Raw genomic sequence first — 25968 nt, 5'->3', positions numbered from 1 at the left:
TGAGTGATGGCATCCAGGCCCCAAAAAGAGATAGATATTTGGTATAACATTTTATTTCGGCATAACTGGACAAGGTTAAGCAAATCCAAGTGGAATCAACATCTAAGGGGTGGAACAGGAAGAGGATGAGAAGGGGTGAAGATTACAAGATCAATTGCACACATCGGTATTCTCTCATCCAAGAGTTCATAAAAAATGACCTCACCCATCACTGAACCACCAACATGAACCAATTCGCTCTCTGAAGTCATGACACATGGCTCGTCCCTGCAAACCTATCCACATCATATCAAAATTTATCCACTTACCCTTCGTATTATTATTATTATTATTACAACTACTGTTAATTTATATTGTTATTTTGCGACTTCATTGTGCGAAACATCACCTGGCTGCATCACGGCAAGAAAAAACTAAAACGAAAATATATTGGGAATTAGGAATGGTAACGCCAAAGGTTATTAGTTAAATTCAGCAACAGCAATCAACCCAGCAATAAAGCGTGGTACACACAACTGGTCTATGACTGCGCTTATATAGAACAGTGCATCAACATGAGTCATACAACCTCAAGAATTTTCAACAAGCGCAACAATATTTAGAATTTAAAAAAAAATTTTGTTTAACATGGATGAATCAAAGAAAGAACTGTCTCGTTTCAAAAGGGAGATGAGTGATGGAGGAACAAAGGAAGAGGAAGAAAGGAGAAAGCGAGACAGAGAAAGCGAGACAGAGAAAGCGAGACAGAGAAAGCGAGACAGAGAAAGCGAGACAGAGAAAGCGAGACAGAGAAAGCGAGACAGAGAAAGCGAGACAGAGAAAGCGAGACAGAGAAAGCGAGACAGAGAAAGCGAGACAGCCTACATATCAGCTAAGGCAGAAAGGAAAGCAGGAAATAAAAATCGCAAAAAACCACAGCCATGGCGACTTGTGGTGTCACCATACAGACAAGCACAAGAATAAGAAGAGGAAAAATAAAATTGCCAACATCACAGAAACAGTAGGAATGCAGATGGGGAAAGATAAAAAATACCAGACTAGATGTAAAGTCACAAGGCATTTGGAGATGAAAAGGAAGTCACCCACACTCTTACGCACCACTGCCCCGCACCAAAGCTTCTTTTTATACTCAATCCATTGAATCCCTTCCCTCATTTCCCCCAGCAGCCGAGCCTCAGCCGCTTCTCACACAGATCTGAGTTTTGATCACAAAATGGTTGGCAAAGGAGACAATGTCGTGGCATTCCTCGGCCTCTCGCTTAACGAACAGGCCTGCATGACAGACAGGTACGTAAAAAGCAAGAAAATCATTGAATTCAAAATTACCTTTGCACAAAATGAAAAACATTTCAAATGCAAAGTGTAAAGAGAAAAAATTACAAGAAGAGAATACTTCGATATCGCGTGGCTGGGGGCAGTAAAAGTCTAGGTTAGGAATGATGAAACAATTTTGCAGTTATAAAATTTAAATGTAGACACGGTGAATTAGCATGCATGATGGGAAGAGTTGTGACGTTGGACAAATTTCTATTTATAGCCCTCAGATCAAAGGGACGTATGTGGCCATAAGTGTGACAGAAGACAGGACAGAATAGCCAATTATATAACAGAGCGATGTCACTGTGCTGTAATAACCACTTGTCACCAAAAAAAGGAGGAAGAAATCACCTCCACAAAACGTTTTAAAAACACTTCTGGTGAAAAACAATGAAGAACGAGAGTTACAACGCTGCGCGTCAACAACTAACGGAACAGGAAGATTATCACTTCCTGCTCAGAAAATCAACTTCCGGCGTCACACAGAAAACGATTCAGCACAAAAAGGTCACTCTTCCGCATTAACACCGCCCACAACCCACCCGGCAATAAGTGTGACAGAAGACAGGACAGAATAGCCAATTATATAACAGCGCGATGTTACCGCGCTGTAAAAAGAAGAGAAACACTTGTTCTTGATTGTCATTTGTGGCTACAATAGACAGAAAAATTAGGAGCTGCATAGGCACTAGAGAACGTCAAGGTAATGGGTGTGGAGATAGGTTTACACAGGTATGGCCGTTCACGTACCCGGCTCTCTTTCGCGGTGTTGCAGGCGGAAGGTCGGATGCCCGTGGCACATGCGGAAGATGAAGAAGCCAAGGCCATCAACATCCTGCACTTGCTCCGTCACAACCAAATCCTCATGCACAAGATAGGTCTGCGGCAAGTATGTTCCCATCTGTGTATACACACACGATCACACACAAATTAGGACGGCACTCGGTAGAGCGCATACCTATGCCAAGCTGAACAGTTTACATTTTGTATCCCACCGATAGGCCAGATCTGAATCTGCACCAAGCAAAATCTAATCAGCTAGTTCTTCTCACCTACCAAACTTATCCACCTAGTTTTGTCATAACTCATCCACAACTTTTTGATACATTGCACTATATATCGTTTTTAGCCCCATCTTAGGTGAAGAATCACTTTTTTAAATTACAGGATCCGGATCTCCACCAAAATCGAATGAATTTGTCCTCGTAACTATATATATATATATATATATATATATATATATATATATATATATATATATATATATATATATATATATATATATATATATATATATATATATATATATATATATATATATATATATATATATATATATATATATATATATATATCTCTCAACTGTCCACCAAGTTTCGTCCAAATCCACTTATAACTTTTTGAGATATCCTGCTCACAGACAGACAAACGGACAACCAAACAGACAGGGAGGAAAACAATCTCTGGCAACATTTGGTTGATGCCTGGTGTTGGCTTAATGGCTAGAGTGGTGGGCTTGGGATCCTATGGTCCCGAGTTCAAATCCAAACTTTTTCTGTTGAATTAATACCAGGTGGGGTTGACTCGGCCCGTCATCCTTCTGAGGTCAGCAAAATGAGTACCAGCTTGCTTGTATCCTGCGTCAGAGTGGTGGCCTGTCCAGGATTGTACCCAATAGCCAAGGAGACTGCTTAAGCAGCACCAACGCTCTGCACAGAGTATGGTCCCAATGGATGGATGGAACCTTTGGTGGCAGAGGTAATAATTCGGTACAAATATTTGACCGAGTCAACAAAATCATCAAAACTTTTGTACGTATCCGTACGTGGTTGTGTGGCAGGTACCATCTGCTTGTCAGATTCCACATGGCAACAGCCAATGTGACATGTGGGTTCCTGACTCCTGAACAATGAAGGAATGCATGTTGTCGATGAAGACTCAAATGGGGCGTTGCAACCTCAGAGGCATTGGAGAAAGATACAAACCTTGATGTTGAGAAGAAGCTCTAACAGACTTTGAGGTGGCATGATGATAGATGTGTTCAGTGGAATCACATAGCATTTCTTCAGGGAGATGTCATAATATGCTGTGAGGAGCTGCAAAGACAGTCGGATGGGGGTGAAAGTAAGTAGTGTATGAAATTGTGTGTACAGATCGATTTGCTAGGTTTGTTTAACATGAGAAACTCAAACATAGAAACCAAGGTTTCTCACATCAAAACCTGAACCACTTCCTTAACTCGCATATAATTCTGTAGAAAGGAAGAATGCTCAAGTGATGATCTTTTACCAAGAAAACAAGTTTTATGACAAACGCTGGAGTGGGTACCTATTGCCATTTTGCATGATGTATGTACCCGATCAAAACTACGGAAACGTACCCGATGAAAAGCGGATCCATACAGATACATGAAAGGTGAAAGTCGGATACACATGGATACGCACCCGGTGAAAGTCATGCACAATCTCTGCTGGGTCACTCTCTGAAAATTCAGGTACTGGCACACGGATGATCTCAACATTGCGCTCCACGTCTATTTCTACATCCTCCTCAATGGACATCAGTGGCAAGGGATATCCTGCATGTTGAAGATTCTGAGTGACCGGCAGGCCACCATGTTGTCCATCGGTATACATCAAGCCACAGCGAAACACGCGGGATTCCTGCACAATGACGGGCAAGCAGAATGTTACGAGTTGGTCACTTATCATAACTGATCGACAATTATGCCTGGTGAAAGGATTATGACATCTTGGTGAACAACATCTGCGTGTGTGTGTCTGCGTGTGCGTGTGCGTGTGCGTGTGCGTGAAATGCTGAAGATAATGGACTTTTGCCAATTTTTGACCGTTAGTCAGGAAAAATTATTTTAAAACCCATCTGGCTCGTTAACATTCAAGCTGGCCCCCGAACGTAACACACCCATCCCCCCATTCCCTTTAGACTACCCCTCCTTCCCCCAACATACATAAAACATGTGTATATCGATATGTATATATATATATATATATATATATATATATAAATAATATACATACATATAGACTGGCAGGGGTACCCAGCACTGCTGGGCAACATCGGGTACCTCCTCCCACCCACCCCTTCCCCTGCCTCTTCCAACCCCACCCCTTGAGGGACAAATTCATCGATATGGCTGAAATGATGATGCGATAGAAGTTTATCATCGCTATGCAATGAATCTGGGATGCATTCAGTTACCCAGTTTCTTGTAGAGAGCTTGCCAAGTGGCTTAAGCACTCAAGCAAGCACTCCATTAGAAACCGTTGATAAGGAACGGCTGGCTTGGCAAGTGCTAGCTCGTGCTTGGTAACTGAACACACCACTGGACATCTCAACAGCATATAGTACATACAAAACACCAATAAAAGGACATTTTTTCTTTAATGAAAGACTTTAAATATTAATCATGAGTATTTTCGTTTTGTTGAAAACGTTCCTTGTTCAGACATACCCATCCACCCACAGACACAAACTCAGCTATATATTAGATTAGATGACGGTGAGACCTCGTACGAAATGGTCACGTTTGCATGATATTTCCTACACTTCTTATTCTCATAGCAATCAGCAAATAAAAATTTCTATCCTCTCTAGTCTCATTTTTCCATGAGTTTTAGGATGTTATAAACAGGCTCCAATTATTCGTGCATTCCTGCTATTGTCGACATCGCTGTGTGATGACGTCATGTGTAAGGACGTCCATTTCCATACTTTGCACAGAAGCAAACACGGGATATTTTGCTTGTAACAGTTATTGTAAATTCTGGTCAGCAAACATTGAGTTACAAGTGAGACGTCACTGTCTCGCAGACAGAAAGTAACTACACTCGACCCCCCACAAAGTTAATTTTTTTGAAATGAAATATCACGAGAGTTAACGTACCCTCATTGGACAGTGTATATTAGACAGCTGCCGCGATTGCTGCAGACAAAACATGCAATACCTCGTTTGAGTTGGAATCAAAATGTTACTTTTTCCCCCTCTGATAGAAGATGTGTTGTATAAAATTTGAGAAGTGTCCGTTTGTTTGACTTTGTGCATTCCTAAACCACTGAACGGAACAGGTTGAAAACCACTGGTTGCACTCGGTGTTCTCGAGAAGGTTTTAAACGATAAGAAAAATGTGATAAGCCCCCAGGGTTCAGGGGTGGAGGGAACACACAAATGCCTGATGCAAATGTGTATGTGCAAGTACTATAAAAATACCGGAATTCTCTTTCTGTAAAACAGACATCAAATCAGTAGGGAATTATCAAACTACATCGAAAATTAAATGCAGGTTGTGGATGTACTCATGGGGTGCACAGGATGGTTTGGGGAGGGGGGAGGCAAATTAATATTCTGCGGGGTCAAAGTGGGGAGAGGACCCCAATTGTCTAAGTAAATGTGTATCGCAGAGTGCCAACGAGAGGGAGCCAATATTAGAAGTTATAATTAAAGACTTCATAAAAGTGAGAAAATTAACCCGTCTGTACGGGCAAGTCCTTTGGCAGCATTACCAAAGGGGCGTGCATTTTAGAGAAATGGTCACCCACAATGCATCTGTTTTTTTGTATATGCAGTGTCGAGGCTCATGGGAGAGCTGGCACGAGTATAATGAATGGATTATGACGCAACAGGACAAAAGGAACAGTTGAGAGATGGGGTGGGGGGGGGGGAGGGACGCCAGCAACAGAGCTGAAGGCCAAGACAAGGGAAGGCAGCCAAACAATTGTTTGGGGAGGAATTTGTAGGGGTGGGGGCAAGAAAGGATGCATGGGGTGGACAAGATGGATACAGGAGAAAACTCTCAAGAGGAAAAACTAGAAATTTGGAAGGAGGAGGAATTTGGGTGGGGTGGGAAGATTAACCAGGGTGGAAAAGATCATAGTTTTGGATTGAGGACAATCCAAGATGGTGGTGAACAGCCGTCTTGAAGACTTGGATGGAAGAACAAGATTGAAGAAGATGTAGAAGTTGGTTTCACAATCTAGAAAACAAGAGGAACGAATGAGTTGAGGTGAGCAGTCATCCTGGTTCAAGGTATGTTCACCAGAAGGGGGTTGATGGTGGATCAAGTGTGCCATGCAGAAACCTGAGGCGGGGGAGGGGAGACAAAGCATGGAAAGAGCAGAGGGTGCAAGACCAGAAAGACCACCGATCTGTCTGCAGTGGTGAGGTGAATTATCCAGACTCAGCTTCATCACAGGAGATTCCAATAATCTTTAAGCCCTTAATTTCCATGGCATCAAGCTGAACGAGATGTGAGGCAAGGTAGCCAGCGCAGATGGGAGAGCGATATACCCTCAAGCTGCGGATGAAGGCCTGTAGGTGGACAGGAGTTCAGGTATTCCAAGGAAGGACTTTGTACAATGGAGGATGCCCAGTCGGTGGCTGGCTTTGGAGACAAACTTTGAAATGTGGTTTGCCCAAGAAAGATCATGGCTAATGGCGAGACCCAGGAGTCTGTTCAAACCATTACGGCAATTATTTTTCCAAGAAAATATATTTGCTCGTATATTTTGTTTATGGAGTCTTGTATGAAGATACGATATCTTGTTTTGCCGTTTACATAAAGGGAATATCCCTCTCTTGTTTAAGGAATCTTGAATAAAGATTAGACTGTGGGATATCTTGGCTTTCAGAGAATTTTAAAAAAATTAAAAATAAATTCAAACCTCAGTTGTACCAAGTGTGGTCAGACAACTTTATCATGGCAACTCCATAAAAACGAGTATGGGACATTTTCACAAAAGCGGGTCAGGCAACGGTAAAGAACAAACTCAAAAATCAACTTTCTTTGATATTCTCGAAATAGTGCTTGAACCCCTTATAAGGCCTAGAAAAATGTTCAAATGATGTCAGCAACGCAGGATCGCCATGAGGCCTCTGCACTGACTGGGCAATATATGCTTGATAAAAATTATCGGACAGTCTTTACCGTTACCTGACCCGCTTTTGTGAAAATGTCCCGTATGCCGTCAACAATTACACAATCTGGCAAAACACAAAATGAGCTCAACAGACGCTTGGCCAAACCCTTACCACAGGCAAAGACCCTGTCAAGTGATTGTCACGTACATGGGTGATGTAGTAGCGATAAAGATATGTGCCAACCACTACAAGTCCAGCAAGCATCAGTGCCAGGCCCAACACCAGGCAGACTCCCCAGGACTTGCTCCTTCGGCGAGAAGGCACAGTCATCGCTTCCACATCCTGTTGAAGCACAAGGCAGTCAATTAGAAAATGAAAACTACATCGTACCTTCTTAACACAGCACCGATTCACAAATATATTCCAAAGAAATAAATAATTCCCTTCAATGGAGCCTATCTATTTTCGACATCGTTCTCAAGCTCTCGGAAGAGCTCAATGAAAAGGGTGCATCAACACTCGACACAATGCAAGATTCAAATCTGTGCCAATGCTACCTGAAAAGCAAGCAGATCGACACGACACCACATTTTTCTTTTGCAAGTTGGTTTACATCATCGGGTTTGAACGGCAGTGTATTTGTACGTTCAGTTTTGAGCCACTGATTGCAAGCAAAATGCACTTACAATTCAAGCAACTGATGGTAAAAGGAAGGTTTAAAACAAGAGAGCATCGAACAAGGTGGATAGATAACAGATTCGAGAAACAGTGTGGACCGATCGACTCACACCCTCATACCCTGGCCAACTCGGACATAATCCACATTCAATGGAGAAAATAAAGATACGATAAAATTCCACAAAGATGTTGTAGTGCGATCAGACAACTTGTCAAATTGTGCTGAAGGCCACCTGGGCGTGCTAGTCGAGTCCGGAGGCCTCGATAAGCACGCCACAGATTGTGTACATTCTTCACTTGTTTTGGTGAAATTTGTAGAGGCCCAACGATACGTCGTCATGAAACGATACTTATCAATACACACTATCCTGACGAAACGTGCACAGATTGCGGCCCCAGGACAGGGTGATGGGGAGGGGAGGGGGACAGCGAGAGCAAGATAACCAGATACTCCACTCACTTCTGGGATTCCATCCTGCACAACGCAACACAGACAAATTCTGTATTGACAAGTATATTAGGTACAAGTTCTACCACACCAAAGCGACATGCTCCACCAAGGTTCACGGGACTGCAAGATAATTGGCTCAAGTCACAGATTAAACAAAACTTGAAAGGAACGAACCTGAATCAAAACAATTTTTTTTTTATTTATTGAGCGTTGTGGAGAACCGAGAGTAGCACAGCTCGGGTGAAAAGAGCACAAGTTGAAAATAAATAATAAATAAATAAAAACGGCCAGGTCGATGCATCTGCTCACCTGTGGCTATTCAACAAAGGGGAACCACACTCAAAAAGTGACCTTTTATTTGGCAGATATTATTCCACAAGAAGGGAAAAGTCTCTCAGATTTGGAAGCAAGGAAGCCTGCGTTATCTTGTGCAGACAAATATTTAAATTAAATCTTGCTTGGTTCACAGGGAGGAAGACCGAGGATTTATCCCCTCCCTCCATTCCCACCTACGACGACGCAGGACGAAAAGCAATTGCCTTTAAAAATAGCTTCTTCATGACAACACCTCACGATTTCCAGTGATATTTCACCCTTTTCACGCCTGATCCATTCTCAAAGCGTTCATCCCCTTCAGTCGAATCGTTTTGGCGGCTTGCTTTGGACTCAAATATTACAGAGACCGTTACCACGATAAAAACTACAACTACGTTGTCCATTGTTCAAGACCTAGTAAGAATATGGGGGACCTCAGATGGGCAGGTCAACGGAAAGCAAAGCAAAGCAGATGTCTGTTACATCACTTTCTCATCCCCAGCATTTGCGGCGAGAGAATCACGCAATCATATGTCCCTACCATGACTACAGTCCCCCCCGACGTGTGGCTATGCTCAACTCCCAGGTGATCAAAGCAATGGGTTGGATGGGGGGGGGGGAGGTCGGGGTAGTGGGTTGTGAAAAGTGTGCAACCGTCACATCCATGACAAAAAGCACACCCAGATGCATATTGTGCTGAAAATCAAAGGGGGGGAGGAGGGGAAATGAGTAGAAACAATGGATGCACAAGATACTTGGTCAACACAATGGTGAGGAAACAAACGGCTCTAAAAAAAAAAAAAAAATGCTCAGATGTTGAGAATCAAGTGGCGGAAGCAACATCATCATCACAGGCTATTGCGATTGTTGTCAGGGTCATTGGTGGCAAATGTACCAATCAAATCGCTGGAGAAGCCTGAACCAGATGGCAAAAACAAGAAGTTGCATTTCCTCACAGTAGAATGAAGAACTGGTCTTGCTGATGAAGTCGAGTGTATATCTGAATCAGCAGACGGGTCGAATAACAAATTAAATCAACAGGACGTCGATTGAGGTCAGACAGTTTTGCTCCGACGAAGGGTTATTCCCCGAAACGTCAACTTATCTCTGCTTCCCACAGCGACTAGCATCTTGAATCAACTTCCTGTTGATTTCAACCATTGCATTTCATTACATCATATGCAATCTGGTGTTTAACCACTTACATTTTGCGCAACACAATCCCTTCAAATGCTTCTGAGTTTGTGTTTGTGCTTTTTGTCTGTTTGAGTGCTGTGCAAACCTCATGGCACAATTTAGTAAAGAGGTCATTCGAAACCACAGTCCTCGTCTCAACCACACACACACAAAGCCTCCTTTACCTGAAAATTAATTTGTGACCATTCTAATGAAGTGGCTTCGAAGAGCAGGACTGGGATGGCACACATTAACCGACTCCAGAAACGCACGCACCTGATGAGTTAGGATTTGATCTGAAACTCAATGACTTCATGTTGTCATTTTTGGGATGCTATTTTGCACACCTAAACTTGTGGGGCTTATCCTCACCACCACCAATATATATATATATATATATATATATATATATATATATATATATATATATATATATATATATATATATATATAATATAATGCCTGATTTGTAGACCATCCAACATCCAAATCAGCTTTCCTCGGTTTCATCACTTGTAGCACAGAAGCGGCAGGTCCACTATGAATAAGTAATTTAAGAAATAAACTTCGGCCAAAATAAAATGAAAACAATCCAGAAAATAAGACAAAAAAAAGTTTCACTTTATAACTGAGTGTGGAATAATCGCACAGCAAGGCATTGTATCAAAGCTAACCCACCACCCCCAAACCACAATCCCCGAAGGAACACTGCGTACATAATCGCAGCCAGAAAGACATCAACGGTTTGCGAATGAACGCCAACATGTTGTATTCTAACCCAGGCGATAGGCGAGGAGCCAACTCAGACGTTCAAGACACTGTGTGACAAGATCAAAACGGCAGCATAAAAGGAATTTGGAACACCACAAGTGGAGATGTGCCACATACAGCGAGTGCCACATTCACACTTTGTTGCCAAAAGTGGAGACTTCACCCAGAATTCCCCAGTGCTACTCTTCATCCTGACAAGGCCAAAATTTGTTTAATTTGGCAGCAAGAAATACAAAAGCAGTTTGGGCATTATTTTTCTTTGAAAAGATCAACCAACCACAACAGCACCACTTGATTGAGAGATACAGCATAAGCACAATATATAAATAAAATTTTAAAAGCAGGGGTTGTGGAGAACCAACTCCTCCCCCTCCTTCCCGCTCCCGCTCCCAATTTATAAACAGCAACTTCAACCTCCGAGCCACTGGTTTTTTGAGACAAATAACTGATCAAAACGTTGAAGGACTTCATAAAAGGGAAGAAGTCTCTATAAAGGGAGAATGAAACCCATGAGAGAAGATACATTATTGGGGAAATTACTTCTCATGGGTTAAATATGCTTTTAACAAAGTATATAGCAGAGTTATTTCCTTTAAAGGGAATGTCTAGCATAAGAGTAAAGTAATTACAGTGCCAATAGAAAGTCTACAGCCCTTCAAAATGTTCACCTGTTGTTGCCTTATATCCTGGAATTAAATTGCATTAAATCAGACTTCCACCTTTATTTACATATCGTAACCCACAACTTCCGAGTGAAAAACAAATTCTACAAATTTCAGAAAAACAAAAAACTAGAATATCTTGGTTGGATAAGTGTCAACATGCCTGGTGTTAGCTTAATAGTTAAGGTGGTGGGCTTGGGATCCTCAGGTCCCGAGTTCAAATCCTGCTCGGCCGGTGAATCAATACCAGGTGGGGTTGACTCAGCCGTCATACTTCCGAGGTCGGCAAAATGAGTACCAGCTTGGTGAGATGATCGAGCCATTCAAGTATCCTGTGTCGGAGTGGTGAGTATCCAGGATTGTGCCAAACAGCCCAGGAGAGTTTGGCAGCACCGACGCTCTGTTCAGAGTATGGTCCCGATGGATGAATAAATGTCGACCCTCTCCCCCCGAACCCACATTAATACTTGGTGGAAGCACCTTTGACAGCAATTACAACTATGAGTGTTGGAATAGGTTTCTACCAACGTTGCACACCTTGATTGGGCAACATTTACCCATTCTTCTGCAAAAAACTGTTCAAGCTCAGTCAAGTTGTGTGGGGAGTGTTGTTGATGGACAGCAATCTTCAAGTCATGCCACAGATTTTTGATTTGATTTAGGTCGGGATACTGACTGGGCCACTCGAGGACATTTCTCTTTTTGTTCCTTGGCCACTCCAGTGTAACTTTGGCTGTGTGCTTCGGGTCGCTGTCATGCTGAAAGGTGAACTTCCGTCCCAATTTCAGCTTTCTTGAAGAGGGCAGCAGGTTTTCCTCTAGGATGTTTCTGTATTTTACTCCATGTCCCCTTCTATCGTGACAAGTGCCCCAGTCCCTGCTGATGAGAAACATCCCCATAACATGATGCTGCCACCACCATGCTTCACAGTAGGGATGACCATCCCAGTGCTCCAGTGCTCTTTGGATGATGTGCTGTGTTGGGTTTGTGCCAAAAGTAACGTTTTGCATTTAGGCCAAAAAGTTCCATTTTGGCTGCGTCAGACCACAAAACTTTTTGCCACATGGCTTCAGAATCTCCGGAGTAGTTGTTTGTATACCTCAAACGGGACTCAAGGTGGGCTTTTTTGTTATAGCTTCCTTCTTGCCACCCTACCGTTCAGACCAGACAGACATTTTTGAGTGCTTGGGATATTGTCACGTGCACACAATGACCAAACTTTGCCATAAAGGCATGTAGCTCTTTCAAAGTTGCCATTGGCCTCTTGGTGGCCTCTCTGATCAGTCTCCTCCTTGCTTGGTCATCCAGTTTGGAGGGACGGCCTGATCTAAGCAGGGTCTTGGTGGTACTATACGCCATTCACGGTTAGGGTTAGGGTTAGGGTTAGGGCTATACGCCATTCACTGTTACTATACGCCTGATCTGCACCTTGCCACAATTTTATCCCGAAGGTCTTATGAAATCTCCTTGGTTCTCATGGTTGAGTCTTTGCTGTGAAATGCACTACTCAACAGAGGAAATTGAAGGAACAGCTGATTTTATTCTGAAGCTAGAAGGGCACTCGGTAAAGCACAAACCTCCGGCACGTAATGCCTGATCCACGAGAACATATCGGGCCCAATACATTTTTGAAATATCATGTTGTACAATACTATATCGATTTTGGCCCCATCTCTCAATGGTGAAGAATCACTGAGAAAAAAATTAAATAACTCTCATATCCAGATCCGGATCTTCACCAAAATCGAATCAATTCATCCTTGCCACACACCCAACCTGACCTCCAAGTTTCGTCCGAATCCGTCCTCAACTTTTTGAGATATTGTGCTATATACTAGTTTAGCCCTATCTCTCAATGGTGAAGAATCACTTTTAAAAATTGTAGTAGTCGGATCCAGATTCGGATCTTTACCAAAATATAATCAGTTTGTCCTTGTCACACATCCAACCTGTCCACAAAATTTCATCCGGATCCGTCCACAACTTTGAGATATCCTGCACACAGACAAAACAAACAAACAGAAAGGGGTGAAAACATAACCTCCTTCACCTTCGGTGGCAGTTACGTCTGAGCTAATTTACTCAGACACCATCAGACTTCGGTTACACCTGAGCTAATTTACGATTGCTATTATAAGTGGGTGGACGCTTATCCAACCAAGATATTCTAGTTATATGTTTTTAATCGATTTTCTCAAATTTGTTTTTCCCTTAGTTGTTGGTTACGATGTGTAAATGAAAGGTGGAAAAAAAGTCTGATTTAATGCAATTTAATTCCAGGCCACAAGGTAACAAAAAAAGGTGAAAATTTTGAAAAGGGGTGTAGACTTTTTATAGGCACTGTAATTGTGATATTAGATATGCGTCACTCATGTAATCTCGTTTGAAGATTTGTCACTTTCCCAATGGCTGTTTCTAAAATCATCAAACAATTTGACCCTATTTTTTTGATGTTTTACCCTTTGTAATAAATCATTTATGTTTCTTTTTAAGCGTCTAATAAGCCTCGACACCGTAGTTTTGGCAGGAAAATGGCCAAGGCACCTGCCAGGCCTGAATTACCCCAGAGGGCTTGGGGTGAGAATTCACAGCAGAGTCAGCCTGCCCACCAGACCAAGCGGTGCCAACTGGTGATCAAGAGGAGAGGGTGAGTGTCATTGATGACATGCCTGAGGGCACAAAATGTGGGGATGACTCGGGAAGGGGAAGGAGATCACCTTGACCTTGGTGGAGACAACTGCACAAAAGGCCTGAGTTACGCCCCACCCAGCCGGAGCCAGTCTCCCAGTCAGTCTCTATCTCTCTCTATCTATCTCTATCTATCTCTATCTCTCTCTATCTCTATCTATCTCTATCTATCTCTATCTATCTCTATCTATCTCTCTCTCTCTCTCTGTGTGTGTGTGTCAGACAGAGAGAGACAGTCTCTCTCTCACAAAGGGACGTTCGCCCTGTCGGAGCGAAAAGACCGGGCCCATCTGCCAGACTATCAGGTTTGCCCGCAACTTTGTCTTGTCATTACCCCCTCTGTGTCTATCATGGTGTGATTAATTAGGCCTTGAGGCATAGATATTTCAGGATCTCCCATTCAATGGTTTGTGGCCAAGGAGTTGGAGAATATCTTTACTTGCTTGGGAGAAAAAGAATAGGAGGCATTACTTTTCAACACTCGTATATATGGGTTTTTCCCTGGTTGCCTGTTGGCATCAGGGTTATATGTTTGGGTCCCCATTCCTGGAACCCGGGCAATGCTGAAGTATGATGTATGACAAAGGCAATACTGTCACGACTTTTTGTCCTGGTAGGTTCAACCATTGCAGCAAGACCCTGTTGCCAGTACTTCGTGGCACCAAACCAACCAGGCCACTTCCTGCTCGATAATTAAGCAATCAAAATGTGCCTTTGTATTTCTCCTGTTGTGAATAACGGGAGGCCGACACTGTTGAGGCACAATGAAAATTAATGGACCCAATCATGGTATAAATTAGGATTATGCTGGACAGCAGCAACATTGTAGCATTTGGCAGCAGTCAGTTAAAATCAGTTGTGTTTTTTTTTTGGATACAAAGTCACGGTTCGTGGAAGAGCTAGTACACCAAACGGATCAGGACATAACGGCCAAAAAAACGGGACACAAGACACGCATGCATGGGGTGGACAAGATGGATACAGAAGGAAACACCAAGGAGGGAAACCTGGAAAATTGGAACGAGGTGGGGATTTGGGTGCAGTTAGCGAGGGTAAAAAAAGATCATGGTTTTGGATTGGGGAAGATCTGACATGGTAGTGAACAGCTGTCTTGGAGACCTGCAGAGAAGAATGAGGTTGAAGAGGATGTGGACGTTGATTTCTCAGGTGGGGGGCGGGGGGACAGGAACAAATGAGTGGAGGTGGGCAGCGATCCTGGATTTAGGTAGTTTCACCAGAAAAGGGTTGATGGTGGACCACATGAGCCCTGCAGAAACCTGGGTGGGACAAAGCACATAAAGAGCAAAGGTTGCAAGACCACAAAGGAGGCGGTATAAGACAGAGACCACCAACCCGTCTGCGATGGCAAAGTGATAAGCCCAAGAATTAGGCTTCATCGTGGGAGATTCCAATGGTCTGGAAAGTCTTGGTTTCAACAATGTCAAGCCATGCAAGATTTGAGGCATGGGAGCCAGCCCAGATGGGAGAGCAGTACTCCGTTAAACTGTGGATGAAGGTCTTGTAGGTGGATAGGAGTTCTGGTATGCCAAGGAAGGACTTTTCCGACAATAATTACATGCACTTGGCAAAAAATCCAATCTGGACAATGGCAAGGACAACACACCTTAGATGGGTACTGTAGGCCATTCTAGCCTCTTCCCCAGTCATTCACACAATTGGGCGGTTGGAACAGAAGCTTATTGACCCAGTGCGTCGTGGTTGGTGCGTAGCAACCGTGGCACTTTAAACTCAAGCGCAAGCAAGGATTAGTGAAGTCGTCCTCACGGCGATTGGATAAAGGCACGACAGGCTTAAATGGCTGGGAGTCGTGTGGTGTACTGGCATGCGTGGGCAGGGCACAATGCGGGGAGCGTTGTGGAGGCGTGGAGGAGAGGTTTTGGTGGTCACGTGTCTGCAAGGGATATAGGTGTTCGCGCCACCTGAGGCGTCTGTGGTAGTCTGTAATAGTGTGCATTCGGACGGGCAATAAACAGAGTTCGACAACCCTCACGACTACCCGAGTCCTACGGCCCTCCGGACACTACAGTCGTTAGCTGGAATTCCGCACAATGGACGACTTCAATGTGATGATCGTACAAGTCTTTGGTGTGCGACGAAGATACAAGGCAGCTAGCTATTCAAGCGACCAGGCAGACAGCCCTGCTTGCCCCTTTGCATGAAGGACACCCTGATAAGAGGAGGGGTAAACATGGCTCACTCATCAATTACCGGGTGATTAACGTACCGCAGTCAGTGGGAATCCGTACTGGTAGTACAGAGAGAAGCAAACCAATAAATACTTTGGCAACCTCGGATATTAGAACCTTGCAAGGCAGTGTTGGAAATCAAAGGCCAGAAAGGCACACTGTTCTTGTGGCACTTGAGCTGGAAAAACTGAATATTCATTTTACTCTTCAAGAAATACGTTTTTTTTTAGAACAAAGCGAGTTTAGGGATAGCTTGCCACACATTTTACTGAAGTGGTAAAGCTTCAAGTGAATGAAGGGAGTTATAGTGCAGCAGCCGAGGGGGGTAACCCTAACATCTCTGATAAAGTCTTTTTTTCTCTGCTGATAATTCATCTCTGGGGTGTATCTCATGATATCCAGGTGGGTGTGAACCTGTCACCCTTGAGCAATTTGAAATATTCAAGATGGCTGCCAAAATCGACTAAAAGTAGAAAATTCATGTTATTTCAGTGTTTTCTGCTATAGACCTATGAGTTTTTGGATGTCATATGCTTTAGGGTCCACCAATTTAAATAAAAAGGGTCTGTGAAGTATTTGCTGTACCGTTACTATAGTGACTACCAATTATAATACAATTATGTTGGTAAAAGATGGTTAAAACAACCAAATTGCCATAATTTCAAGAAAATGTTTATTGTTGCATTATTTTGTTGTTTTTCTATACATGAACTAATGACAATAACGTTTTACATAAAATAGAATTAATGAGTAATGAAGTTATGGTGCCATGGTAACCATGACAACCAATGCAATTGTGATGTTTGAAATAAGCGCTGAAGATATACAACATAAAACTGTGCATTTCTGATCTAAGTTAAATGTTTTCAAACTCTTAGATCATGGTGGGTTAAATGTGATTAATTAATTGTTTAATGTGGCCATGGTAACCACAAAAATGACATCACTCACCATAAGCTGGTAGTTACTGGAAGTGACTGTTCCAGTGGAGATCACCAAAGTGTGATTATTTGGTGTTGTGATACGACCACAAACCAGGAAGAGGGTGATATCATCATTGTGCAGCAAATCGCATCTGTAAAGCCTAATAAGGCACTCGTGGTAGCAGACGATAGATACATTTATACTCTTGCTGCACTTTACATTCAATGGAGAAATTTCTTGCCCTGTCACGATGGTGTCTCCAGTGAAGGGTCGTGCTGCTATCGACATCAGAGCCAGTGTGGAAAAGCATCATGAGATTATTCCAGATTTACCAGCAACCCATGGACTCACAGAATGTGATACTGTCACCACTTACTTCGGGATTGGCAAAGGAATTGCCTTAAAGGTGCTACGTACCGGTCGTCATTCTCTAAGTTTCCTTGGGGACACCAGTGTACATATATCTGAGATAAGAAAGCAAGCCACACTATTCATGTCATCATGCTATGGTCTACTGGAATGTCAGTCAATGACAAACGTGCGACAGAAACTGTGGGCCTCTAAAGTAGGCAGAAGTACCGCTTGTGCCCCAAAACTTCCGTCTCTTCCTCCAACAGATGAAGCGTTCATGGAGAATGTTGCTCGTGCCCATCGCCAAGTTGCAGTATGGAAGAAGGCAATAGATGCAATGCAACCAGTCTTAGATGCCACTGTATATGGTTGGTATCATGAGCAAGGTTCATCATCTCTGTCACCTACTCCACTACCTGAGAATGCCCTCTTGCTCCAGAAGAGCTTCTCAAATCGATTAGGTGTACCTGCAGCAGTGAAAATGTGTGCAAGACACGATGCTGCAGTTGCAACAGCTCAACTCTTGCTCGTACCATTTTCTGCTCCTGCCAAGGCAGCCGTGCCTGTTTTAATGAGTACACAAAGCAAGTCGTGGAAGTAGAAGACAAAGAAGACATCTTTATTTAGAATCTCCAGACAAACTTCAGCCCCACAAGATACCATGTTTGATTTGATGTAGTCACCATTATTTATGGCACGTGTACCAACTACCGTAAAAAAAAAGCCTTAGTGGCTTTTATTGCATTTGTATGCACTATGAATTCGAAATAAATATTTCATCCAAAAATATTTTTGATATCCCAGTCACTTGTTTTTCTGATTTTCTCAATAATCCATCAGAAACATATTAATCTTTCATTCTTTGTGGCCATTGTGACCTAAATAAGTAATTTCGTTTTAATCATACAATATATGTAAAACTAAGTTTTCAGAGGAATCCAGCTGTCATTAAAATGATATAAAACATGGTTCATTGCGTTTTTAATTGATATTGTCATCGACATGTAAAAATTAGTATTTTTCCTCATTTCCTGGACGTCATTTTGAATTCATCAAGTTGCTCAGGGCTAAGAAGGTCACACCCACTGAATATCATAATATACATCACGAAGATGCATATGAAGTAGAGAAAATAACAACATTAAGAAATTTTGGGTCCAGCTAAAATTTCCTTTTCTGGTGCAGGACTATAGTAAAAATAAAACATGATTAAAAACATTCGGTACCAATTTACAGCAGCATCTTTGTGGTAACCATGACAACATCTTACAGTTTATTACCAAATCAGCCCCCATCTGGTTTATGACGTGGAAAACAAATAAGATAAAATGTACAAGTATATACATTATATGCTGTGCATCTTTAACACCTAACTAATCAGGGTGATCATTTTAGATAGTTACCATGGCAACAGAAAAATGCAAGTCATCATCCTATTTTACTCAATGCAGTGATCAAGAGAATTTGCCAAAAAGATAAAAATAAAAATAAAAACTTGTAATGAACATGTTCTTGAAATATATGACACTTTTCTATATTTTACTGACACAACGGTAGTCATATTAATAGTTACCATAGCAATGGTACAGCTGATATTTCCCAAACTATTTTACACATTGTTGAAACTCAAAACATATATTTGAACAATAAAATCATTGATTTCTGGCCACTACATTGAAAGAATAAGAATTTTAGCCCTTTGTGGCAGCCATCTTGGACACCATCTTGAATATTTAAAGTTGCTCAAGGGTGACAGGTTCACACCCACCTGGATATCACTAGATACACCCCAAGGGTGAATAATCAGAGAAAAAAAAACTTTATCAGAGATGTTAGGGTAAGGTGAAAATTTGGCCTTTGGCTGCTGGACTATGAGGATGTTGATTTTGTCATTGTCAATTCCTGAATTAAACAACTGGTTTCTCTGCCAAAAGGAATGTCTGATCGGCTCATGTCTGCCATTACCAAATGGAGAATAGCTTTTGACACGCCGAATACGGCTCATGCTCCCACAATGACTGCATCTGAGACCACCAAACGAGAATTCCATGATATTCTCAGGAAAACTCTTAACGAGGTTCCCCAAGAGGATAAATTAATTGTCTTTGGAGATTTCACTGCCGGAGTAATCTGCGAGTTCGTCACAAGAGACTAGGTACTCGGAAAGAATCAACTCAAATTGTGAATCAAGTACTTCTTGCGAGTTGTATCAAATTCAACTTCGCCATGAGCAATACCTACTTTCAAATACCATGCAAATGGTTTTTCTCTTGGAAGCATCCACGCTCAAAAAGAATGCATTTCCTGGGTGATGTACTGACACGCTCAAATGATTTGTCAGAACTACTGGAGACCTTAGAGGAGCGGGGGGTAGTCGTAATCACCATCTCATACCAAGGAAGTTTGATGTCAACAAGCTTGCAGATGTGAACACTCAAAAAGGAACTGGAGAGAAACATTGCAATCTACCGAGCAGTGTTAGAAAATGAAGAATCAGTACAAGCACAGCAGGAGAAATGGTTCAAACTATAACTGTGGGTTATCCAAGAAGGGAAAACACAGACTGGTTTGATGAAAACGATGAAGAGATACACAAAGTGAACCAAATGCTTTGGCTTGCAGCAATGAGAGCGCACATTTAACAACACAAGGGGATGGATGGGAGCGGAAACAAGGTTTCTTATAAACACCATTCTGGTGGGGGGGGGTTTACAATACATGTACTCTAAACATGCAAATCTATCTACAATTCCATGTGTGTGCATGTGCGTGTCCGATCTAATTGAAACTTGCCAGGTATATTGCTGGGGACCTGAGTATGTGCCTTTTCAAGGTTTGATATTAATCGGAAAAGTGGTTCCCAAGTTATGGCCATTTATTTACCAAACCAATGACAGGACACGGTGCTATGACGTCCTGTACTATTACACCTTCCAACCCCCAGAAGCGTCTCTGACTACAACTTCCCCTCCGCTCCTGTCTCTTCTTCATCTGTGTGTTGTACATTGCTGCGTAGGCGTGGCCGTTGGGGAAGAGAACCTCAGCCGCGTTCCCCATTACCGGTTACAACGTACGGACTTCCGGATAGTGATGACTGACTGTATTCTAATAATTTCTCGATTTCTTATGTGCATTTATAGAAAAACACAATGCCCCAATCCAGTGGTCAATTACGAGAGCGAAGGAACGGCTGTGTCGTTTTTGAAAGTTGTAGTTTTTTTTTGCATGTACGAGTTATAACTAATTCAGCCATCGAGTCCATTTTCCTTAACATGTATGGAATCGCCACTTGACCTTTGTAGTCAGAGAAGGCTACACAAATCAGCTAAGAACGCTAACCCAAGGTAAGCTCTTTGCAATTCGTCCAATTATGGGTGAAAGATTTTATGAGCGCATATATGAAAACAAGACCCAATCACGTTTCACTCATAACTGAAGGGAACCAGAAGGGCACTTGGTGGAGCACATACCTCCGCCACAGAATGCCGAATCCACAAGAACATATCAGGCCCAATACATTTTATGAATATCATGCTATACGGTCTTGACCTATATCAATTTTGACCCTATCTCTGAAAGGTGAAGAATCACTTTAAAGATTAAATAATTCTCATATCCAGATTCGGATCTTCGCCAAAATCGAATCGATTCGTCCTTGCAACACACACCCAACATGTCCACAAAGTTTCGTCCGAAAATGTCCACAACTTTTTGTGATATGCTATATATCGTTTTTGGGCCTTTCTCTCCATGATGAAGGATCACTTTAAAAATTCAAGGAGTCGGATCTTCACCAAAATCTAATCAGTTCATCCTTGTCACACACCCAACCTGTCCACAAAATTTCATCCGGATCCATCCACAACTTTGTGAGATATCCTATACACAGACAAACAGCCAGAAAGGGGGTGAAAAGAACCTCCTTCACCTTTGGTAGTGGAGGTAATTAAACCAATTAGCTCTCACCTAATCAATTACCCCCAGGTGACTAGAATTATAAATAAATAAACTCCTCCCATGCTCTTCTAACTGAAAAAAGCTACATCAAGCAACCATGAAAAGCTACACAAGGTAAGCCCTTTGCTGTTTCAAACTCCACCTGAGTTACTCGACAACTGCAAAACAATCACAAGTGGTACATACATGAGAATGCATAATGGATTAGGTGAGAGCTGATTGGTTATTCCCTGCAGATATGGGTGACATATGATTGGGTCTTGTTATTCATTTATACACAACATGGCCAAAAGTATGTGGACACCTGCTCATCCAACGTCTCATTCCAAAATCATGGGCATTAATAGGGAGTTGGTCCCCCCCCCCTCTTTGCTGCTACAACAGCCTCCACTCTTCTGGGAAGGCTTCCCACGAGATGTTGGAACATTGCTGTGGGGATTTACTTCCATTCAGCCATAAGAGCATTCGTGAGGTCAGGCACTGATGTTGGGCGATTAGGTCTGGCTCACAGTCGGCGTTCCAATTCATCCCAAAGGTGTTCGATCGGGTTGAGGTCAGGGCTCTGTGCAGGCCAGTTAAGTTCTTCCACACCGATCTCGACAAACCATTTCTGTTTGGACCTCACTTTGTGCATGGGGGAATTGGTATGCTGAAACAGGAAAGGGCCTTCCCCAAACTATTTCCACAAAGTTGGAAGCACAGAATCGTCTAGAATGTCGTTGTAGGCTGTAGCTGTAAGATTTCCCTTTGCTGCAACTCAGGGGTTGAGCCCAAACCATGAAAAACAGCCCCAGACCAGTATTCATCCTGCACCAAACTTTACAGGTGGCACTATACATACGGGCAGGTAAAGTTCTCCTGGCATTCGCCAAACCCAGATTCGTCTGTCAGACTGCCAGATGGTGAAGCGCGATTCATCACTCCAGAGAACGCGTTTCCACTGCTCCAGAGTCCAATGGTGGTGAGCTTCACACATGGTGATATTAGGCTTGTGTGCGGCTGCTCGGCCATGGAAACCAATTTCATGAAGCTCTTGACGAACAGTGCTTGTGCTGACGTTGCTTCCAGAGTCAGTTTGGAACTCGGTAGTGTGTGTTGCAACCGATTATTCTGTGCCACTCGCTTCAGCACTCAGCGGTCCCGTTCTGTGAGCTTGTGTGGCCTACCACTTCGCGGCTGAGTTGTTGTTGCTCCTAGACGGTTCCAATTCACAACAACAGCACTTACAGTTGACCGGAGCAGCTCCAGCAGGGCAGAAATTTGACGAACCGACTTGTTGGAAAGGTGGCATCCTATGACGGTACCACGTTGAAAGTCACTGAGGTCTTCAGTACGGCCCATTCTACTGCCAATGTCTGTCTACGGAGATGGTATGGCTGTGTGCTTGATTTTATTCACCTGTCAGCAATGGGTGTGTCTGAAATAGCCGAATCCACTAATTTGAAGGGGTGTCCGCACATTTTTGGCCATGTAGTGCGTGTTGACTGCGATTGACATTTCACATGGTACATGCTTGGGATCCTCAGGAGGTGTGCATCATTGACTGCGCCTGCACATCGGAAGGTCGTCAATGTTCTGTCGGGAATCGCACCAAGAAGGCATTTAAAAAAAATTTTCTCCACACACAGAACAGAAAGCAATTAAATATGAAAAGGTGCTCAGTCTCCTCGAGAGTACACCGGGTGTAACGAGAGGTCGCACGATTTCTAACGACCTGAAACAAGGAAACGAAGTCATTTTGGTCCATCATTGCCGTGTTGCACTCCGCAGTAATTTCGCTTCATCCATTTCTGGGATCGATTGGTTTCTTTCTTTCATTTCTGAAAGACGCAAAAAAGGTCGAAGACGCAACAAATCCATCTCTGGGATTGATTTTTTTTTTATTTTTCTTTCTTTCATTTCTGAAAGACGCAACAAAGGTGGAATTCACAACAAAAGTCTCCTCGAGAGTACACCGGGTGTAACGAGAGGTCCTGCATGACCTGAAACAAGGAAACGAAGTCATTTTGGTCCATCATTGCCGTGTTGCACTCCGCAGTAATTTCGCTTCATCCATTTCTGGGATTGATTTGTTTCTTTCTTTCATTTCTGAAAGACGCAAAAAAGGTCGAAGACGCAACAAATCCATCTCTGGGATTGATTTTTTTAAATTTTTCTTTCTTTCATTTCTGAAAGACGCAACAAAGGTGGAATTCACAACAAAAGTCTCCTCGAGAGTACACCGGGTGTAACGAGAGGTCCTGCATGACCTGAAACAAGGAAACGAAGTCATTTTGGTCCATCATTGCCGTGTTGCACTCTGCAGTAATTTTGATTCATCCATTTCTGGGATTGATTTGTTTCTTTCTTTTTCTTTCATTTCTACCTCCCCCCACCCCCCCCCCCGGTGTCCTCCATTCGTTCATTCTCGCTGCAAGAAAGTGTCCTTCTGTTATTTCCATGTTTCTTGCAGTTTCTCTCCTTTCCACCATGTTCATGTATTTATGGCTTCGCTAACGACGACATTCTTGATGCTTTACTCAAGTCGCAATAACTCGGTCTTGATCATGTAACCAAACTCGTTTTGTAAAAATTGAAATTAATAATAATAAAAGGCCAAGTATGTACATATAGCCACAAGGCACGCGGGTCACAGAACTTACAACACACGGAAATCACAACATTGAGCAAAGGAAACCAAACTCTGCTCGAACAGGATAAGTAAAGTGTAAACAAATGAGAGCGGTTTCCAATAAGGAAGTGGTGGACGACCTTGGGCGAAGAAGAAGAAGAAGAGTAATCACAAGAAAAGGAAAACAACAACAACACATCAGATAGCTGCGAGTACAATACTTTTGGCAGGAAAAACGAAACAAGCAAATATATTTTATTGGTTAATAAAACTATTACTACGATAACCGCAACCACCACAAAATATATATATATATATATATATATATATATATATATATATATATATATATATATATATTATATATATATATTAAAACTTCAAAAGGAATGAAAGAAAGAGGTGATTCGACTTCCATTCGCAACAAAGGTCGAAATACAGTTCAAGTCCCTGAATGAGCAGCGATGAAGATCAGGAGGAAGAAGAAGAAGAAGAGGAAGAACAAGAACAAGAACAAGAACAAGAACAAGAACAAGAACAAGAACAATAACACGAAGAAGAAGAACACGAAGAAGAAGAATAACACGAAGAAGAAGAATAACACGAAGAAGAAGAATAACACGAAGAAGAAGAAGACGTGAAACCATTTCGCCCTCACGAAACGTCCTCAATAAATAAATAACGTCCGGATGGCGACACGCAGCCGGCGGGTTAAAGGAAAGACGATAAATAAACAACCGTGAGAGGAAACGCTTCGCGTACAACATTAAAATGGGCTCTTTGGCCGCCGAATGGATTGCCAACCTGCGTGATGAGCCCGGTGCGCTTCTCGTCCACATCGGCTCCGAGGACAGGCTGCTCCGCCTCGACCTTCAGCGCTTTTTGTCCCAGAGGGACCCCCAAAGCGAGCTTCACCATGACGGACAATCGAGCGAGCTCAAGAAGCTGAGAGGAACGGAGGGAAAATACAACTGTGGAAAAAAAAAAGACGAGATCGGAGAATGGCGTCAACGCGGAAACCAGAAACACCACAAACTGGGCGGGGCGTGTGACGTATGCATCGAGCGCTGAATCTTCTTCACTTATCTGGCACGGCAACCAGTAATAGCCCCAAACTGGGCGGGGCGTGTGACGTATGCATCGAGCGGTGAATCTTCTTCACTTATCTGGCACGGCAACCAGTAATAGCCCCAAACTGGGTGGGGCGTGTGACGTATGCGTTTCACGGTGAATCTTCTTCACTTCACGCTCCTTAAATTCGAGAGAGATTCACAATGTTCCGCAGGTCTATCATCATCATATCTTTCATTCAGACTTCAATTCAAAACACAACAGAACCAGATATTAAAACGACAAGAAATAAAGGTTCTAGCCGAGCTGAAAGGTATTTCAAGGCGCAGGCTTACTGAGTATCTCGTTATTGTTTACCAGACGAGTAAAGTCCGATATTAGGATGGAACCATTTATAGTACGGGGAACCGTGTTTACTCAAAAGGGGTTGGAGGAACGGACGGAGTGGGCAGTTATTTGTGAATTGTGTTTTTAAACCAGAAAACCGACCTGTATTCATGGACAGTAATAATAATAATAATGTAAAATTCCACTTAACGTCCTCAACTACCTCCTACCCACCCACATCCCTCCGTCTCCCACTCCCAGCCTCCCACATCTCACTCACCCCCCCCTCACTCCCAGCCTCCCACACCCCACACTCCCAGCCTCCCACCTCTCACCCCCCCTCACTCCTACCTCTCACCTCCCCGCCCCACTCCCACCCTCCCACCTCTCACCCCCTCACTCCTACCTCTCACTCACCCCCTCACTCCCAGCCTCCCACCTCTCACCCCCTCACTCCCACCTCTCTTCTCCCCCCACTCCCAGCCTCCCACCTCTCACCCACCCCCCACTCCCACCTCTCACCCACCCCCCACTCCCACCTCTCACCCCCCCACTCCCAGCCTCCCACCTCTCACACCCCACACTCC

The 25968-nt window shown here is 43.0% G+C and overlaps 1 protein-coding gene across 2 annotated transcripts; it reads right to left on the bottom strand.

The window, feature by feature from the left end:
• Positions 1-613: 613 nt before the first annotated feature.
• Positions 614-25055, bottom strand: LOC147009504 (integral membrane protein 2B-like). 2 transcript variants are annotated; one of them, XM_085862996.1, is made up of 6 exons: positions 24788-25055; positions 7364-7534; positions 3762-3980; positions 3303-3413; positions 2068-2218; positions 614-1272 (listed from the first exon to the last, which is right to left on the bottom strand). In XM_085862996.1, the coding sequence occupies exons 1-6, from the start codon at positions 24899-24901 to the stop codon at positions 1175-1177; spliced, it is 864 nt and encodes a 287-aa protein (XP_085719122.1). In that variant the 5' UTR covers positions 24902-25055; the 3' UTR covers positions 614-1174. The 2 variants fall into 2 exon arrangements, with proteins under 2 accessions (XP_085719122.1, XP_085719121.1); XM_085862995.1 differs by having other exon boundaries at positions 7400-7534; positions 24788-25047.
• Positions 25056-25968: the final 913 nt, after the last annotated feature.

Source organism: Eptatretus burgeri, chromosome 17 (genome assembly GCF_056783735.1).
Source record: "Eptatretus burgeri isolate ZD-2024b chromosome 17, Ebu_testis_v1, whole genome shotgun sequence".
NCBI lineage: Eukaryota > Metazoa > Chordata > Myxini > Myxiniformes > Myxinidae > Eptatretus > Eptatretus burgeri.
Note: the sequence above shows the minus strand (reverse complement) of the source record. Positions and strands in the feature narration are given on the sequence as shown.

Excerpts from the sequence above, each read along its gene's own strand:
- LOC147009504 (XM_085862996.1), bottom strand. The coding sequence starts at position 24,901 with ATGGTGAAGCTCGCTTTGGGGGTCCCTCTGGGACAAAAAGCGCTGAAG. Across the intron at positions 7,535-24,787 it reads GCACCGGGCTCATCACGCAG|GATGTGGAAGCGATGACTGT; the intron begins GTTGGCAATCCA and ends GTGCTTCAACAG. Across the intron at positions 1,273-2,067 it reads ACACCGCGAAAGAGAGCCGG|GCCTGTTCGTTAAGCGAGAG; the intron begins GTACGTGAACGG and ends TCTGTCATGCAG.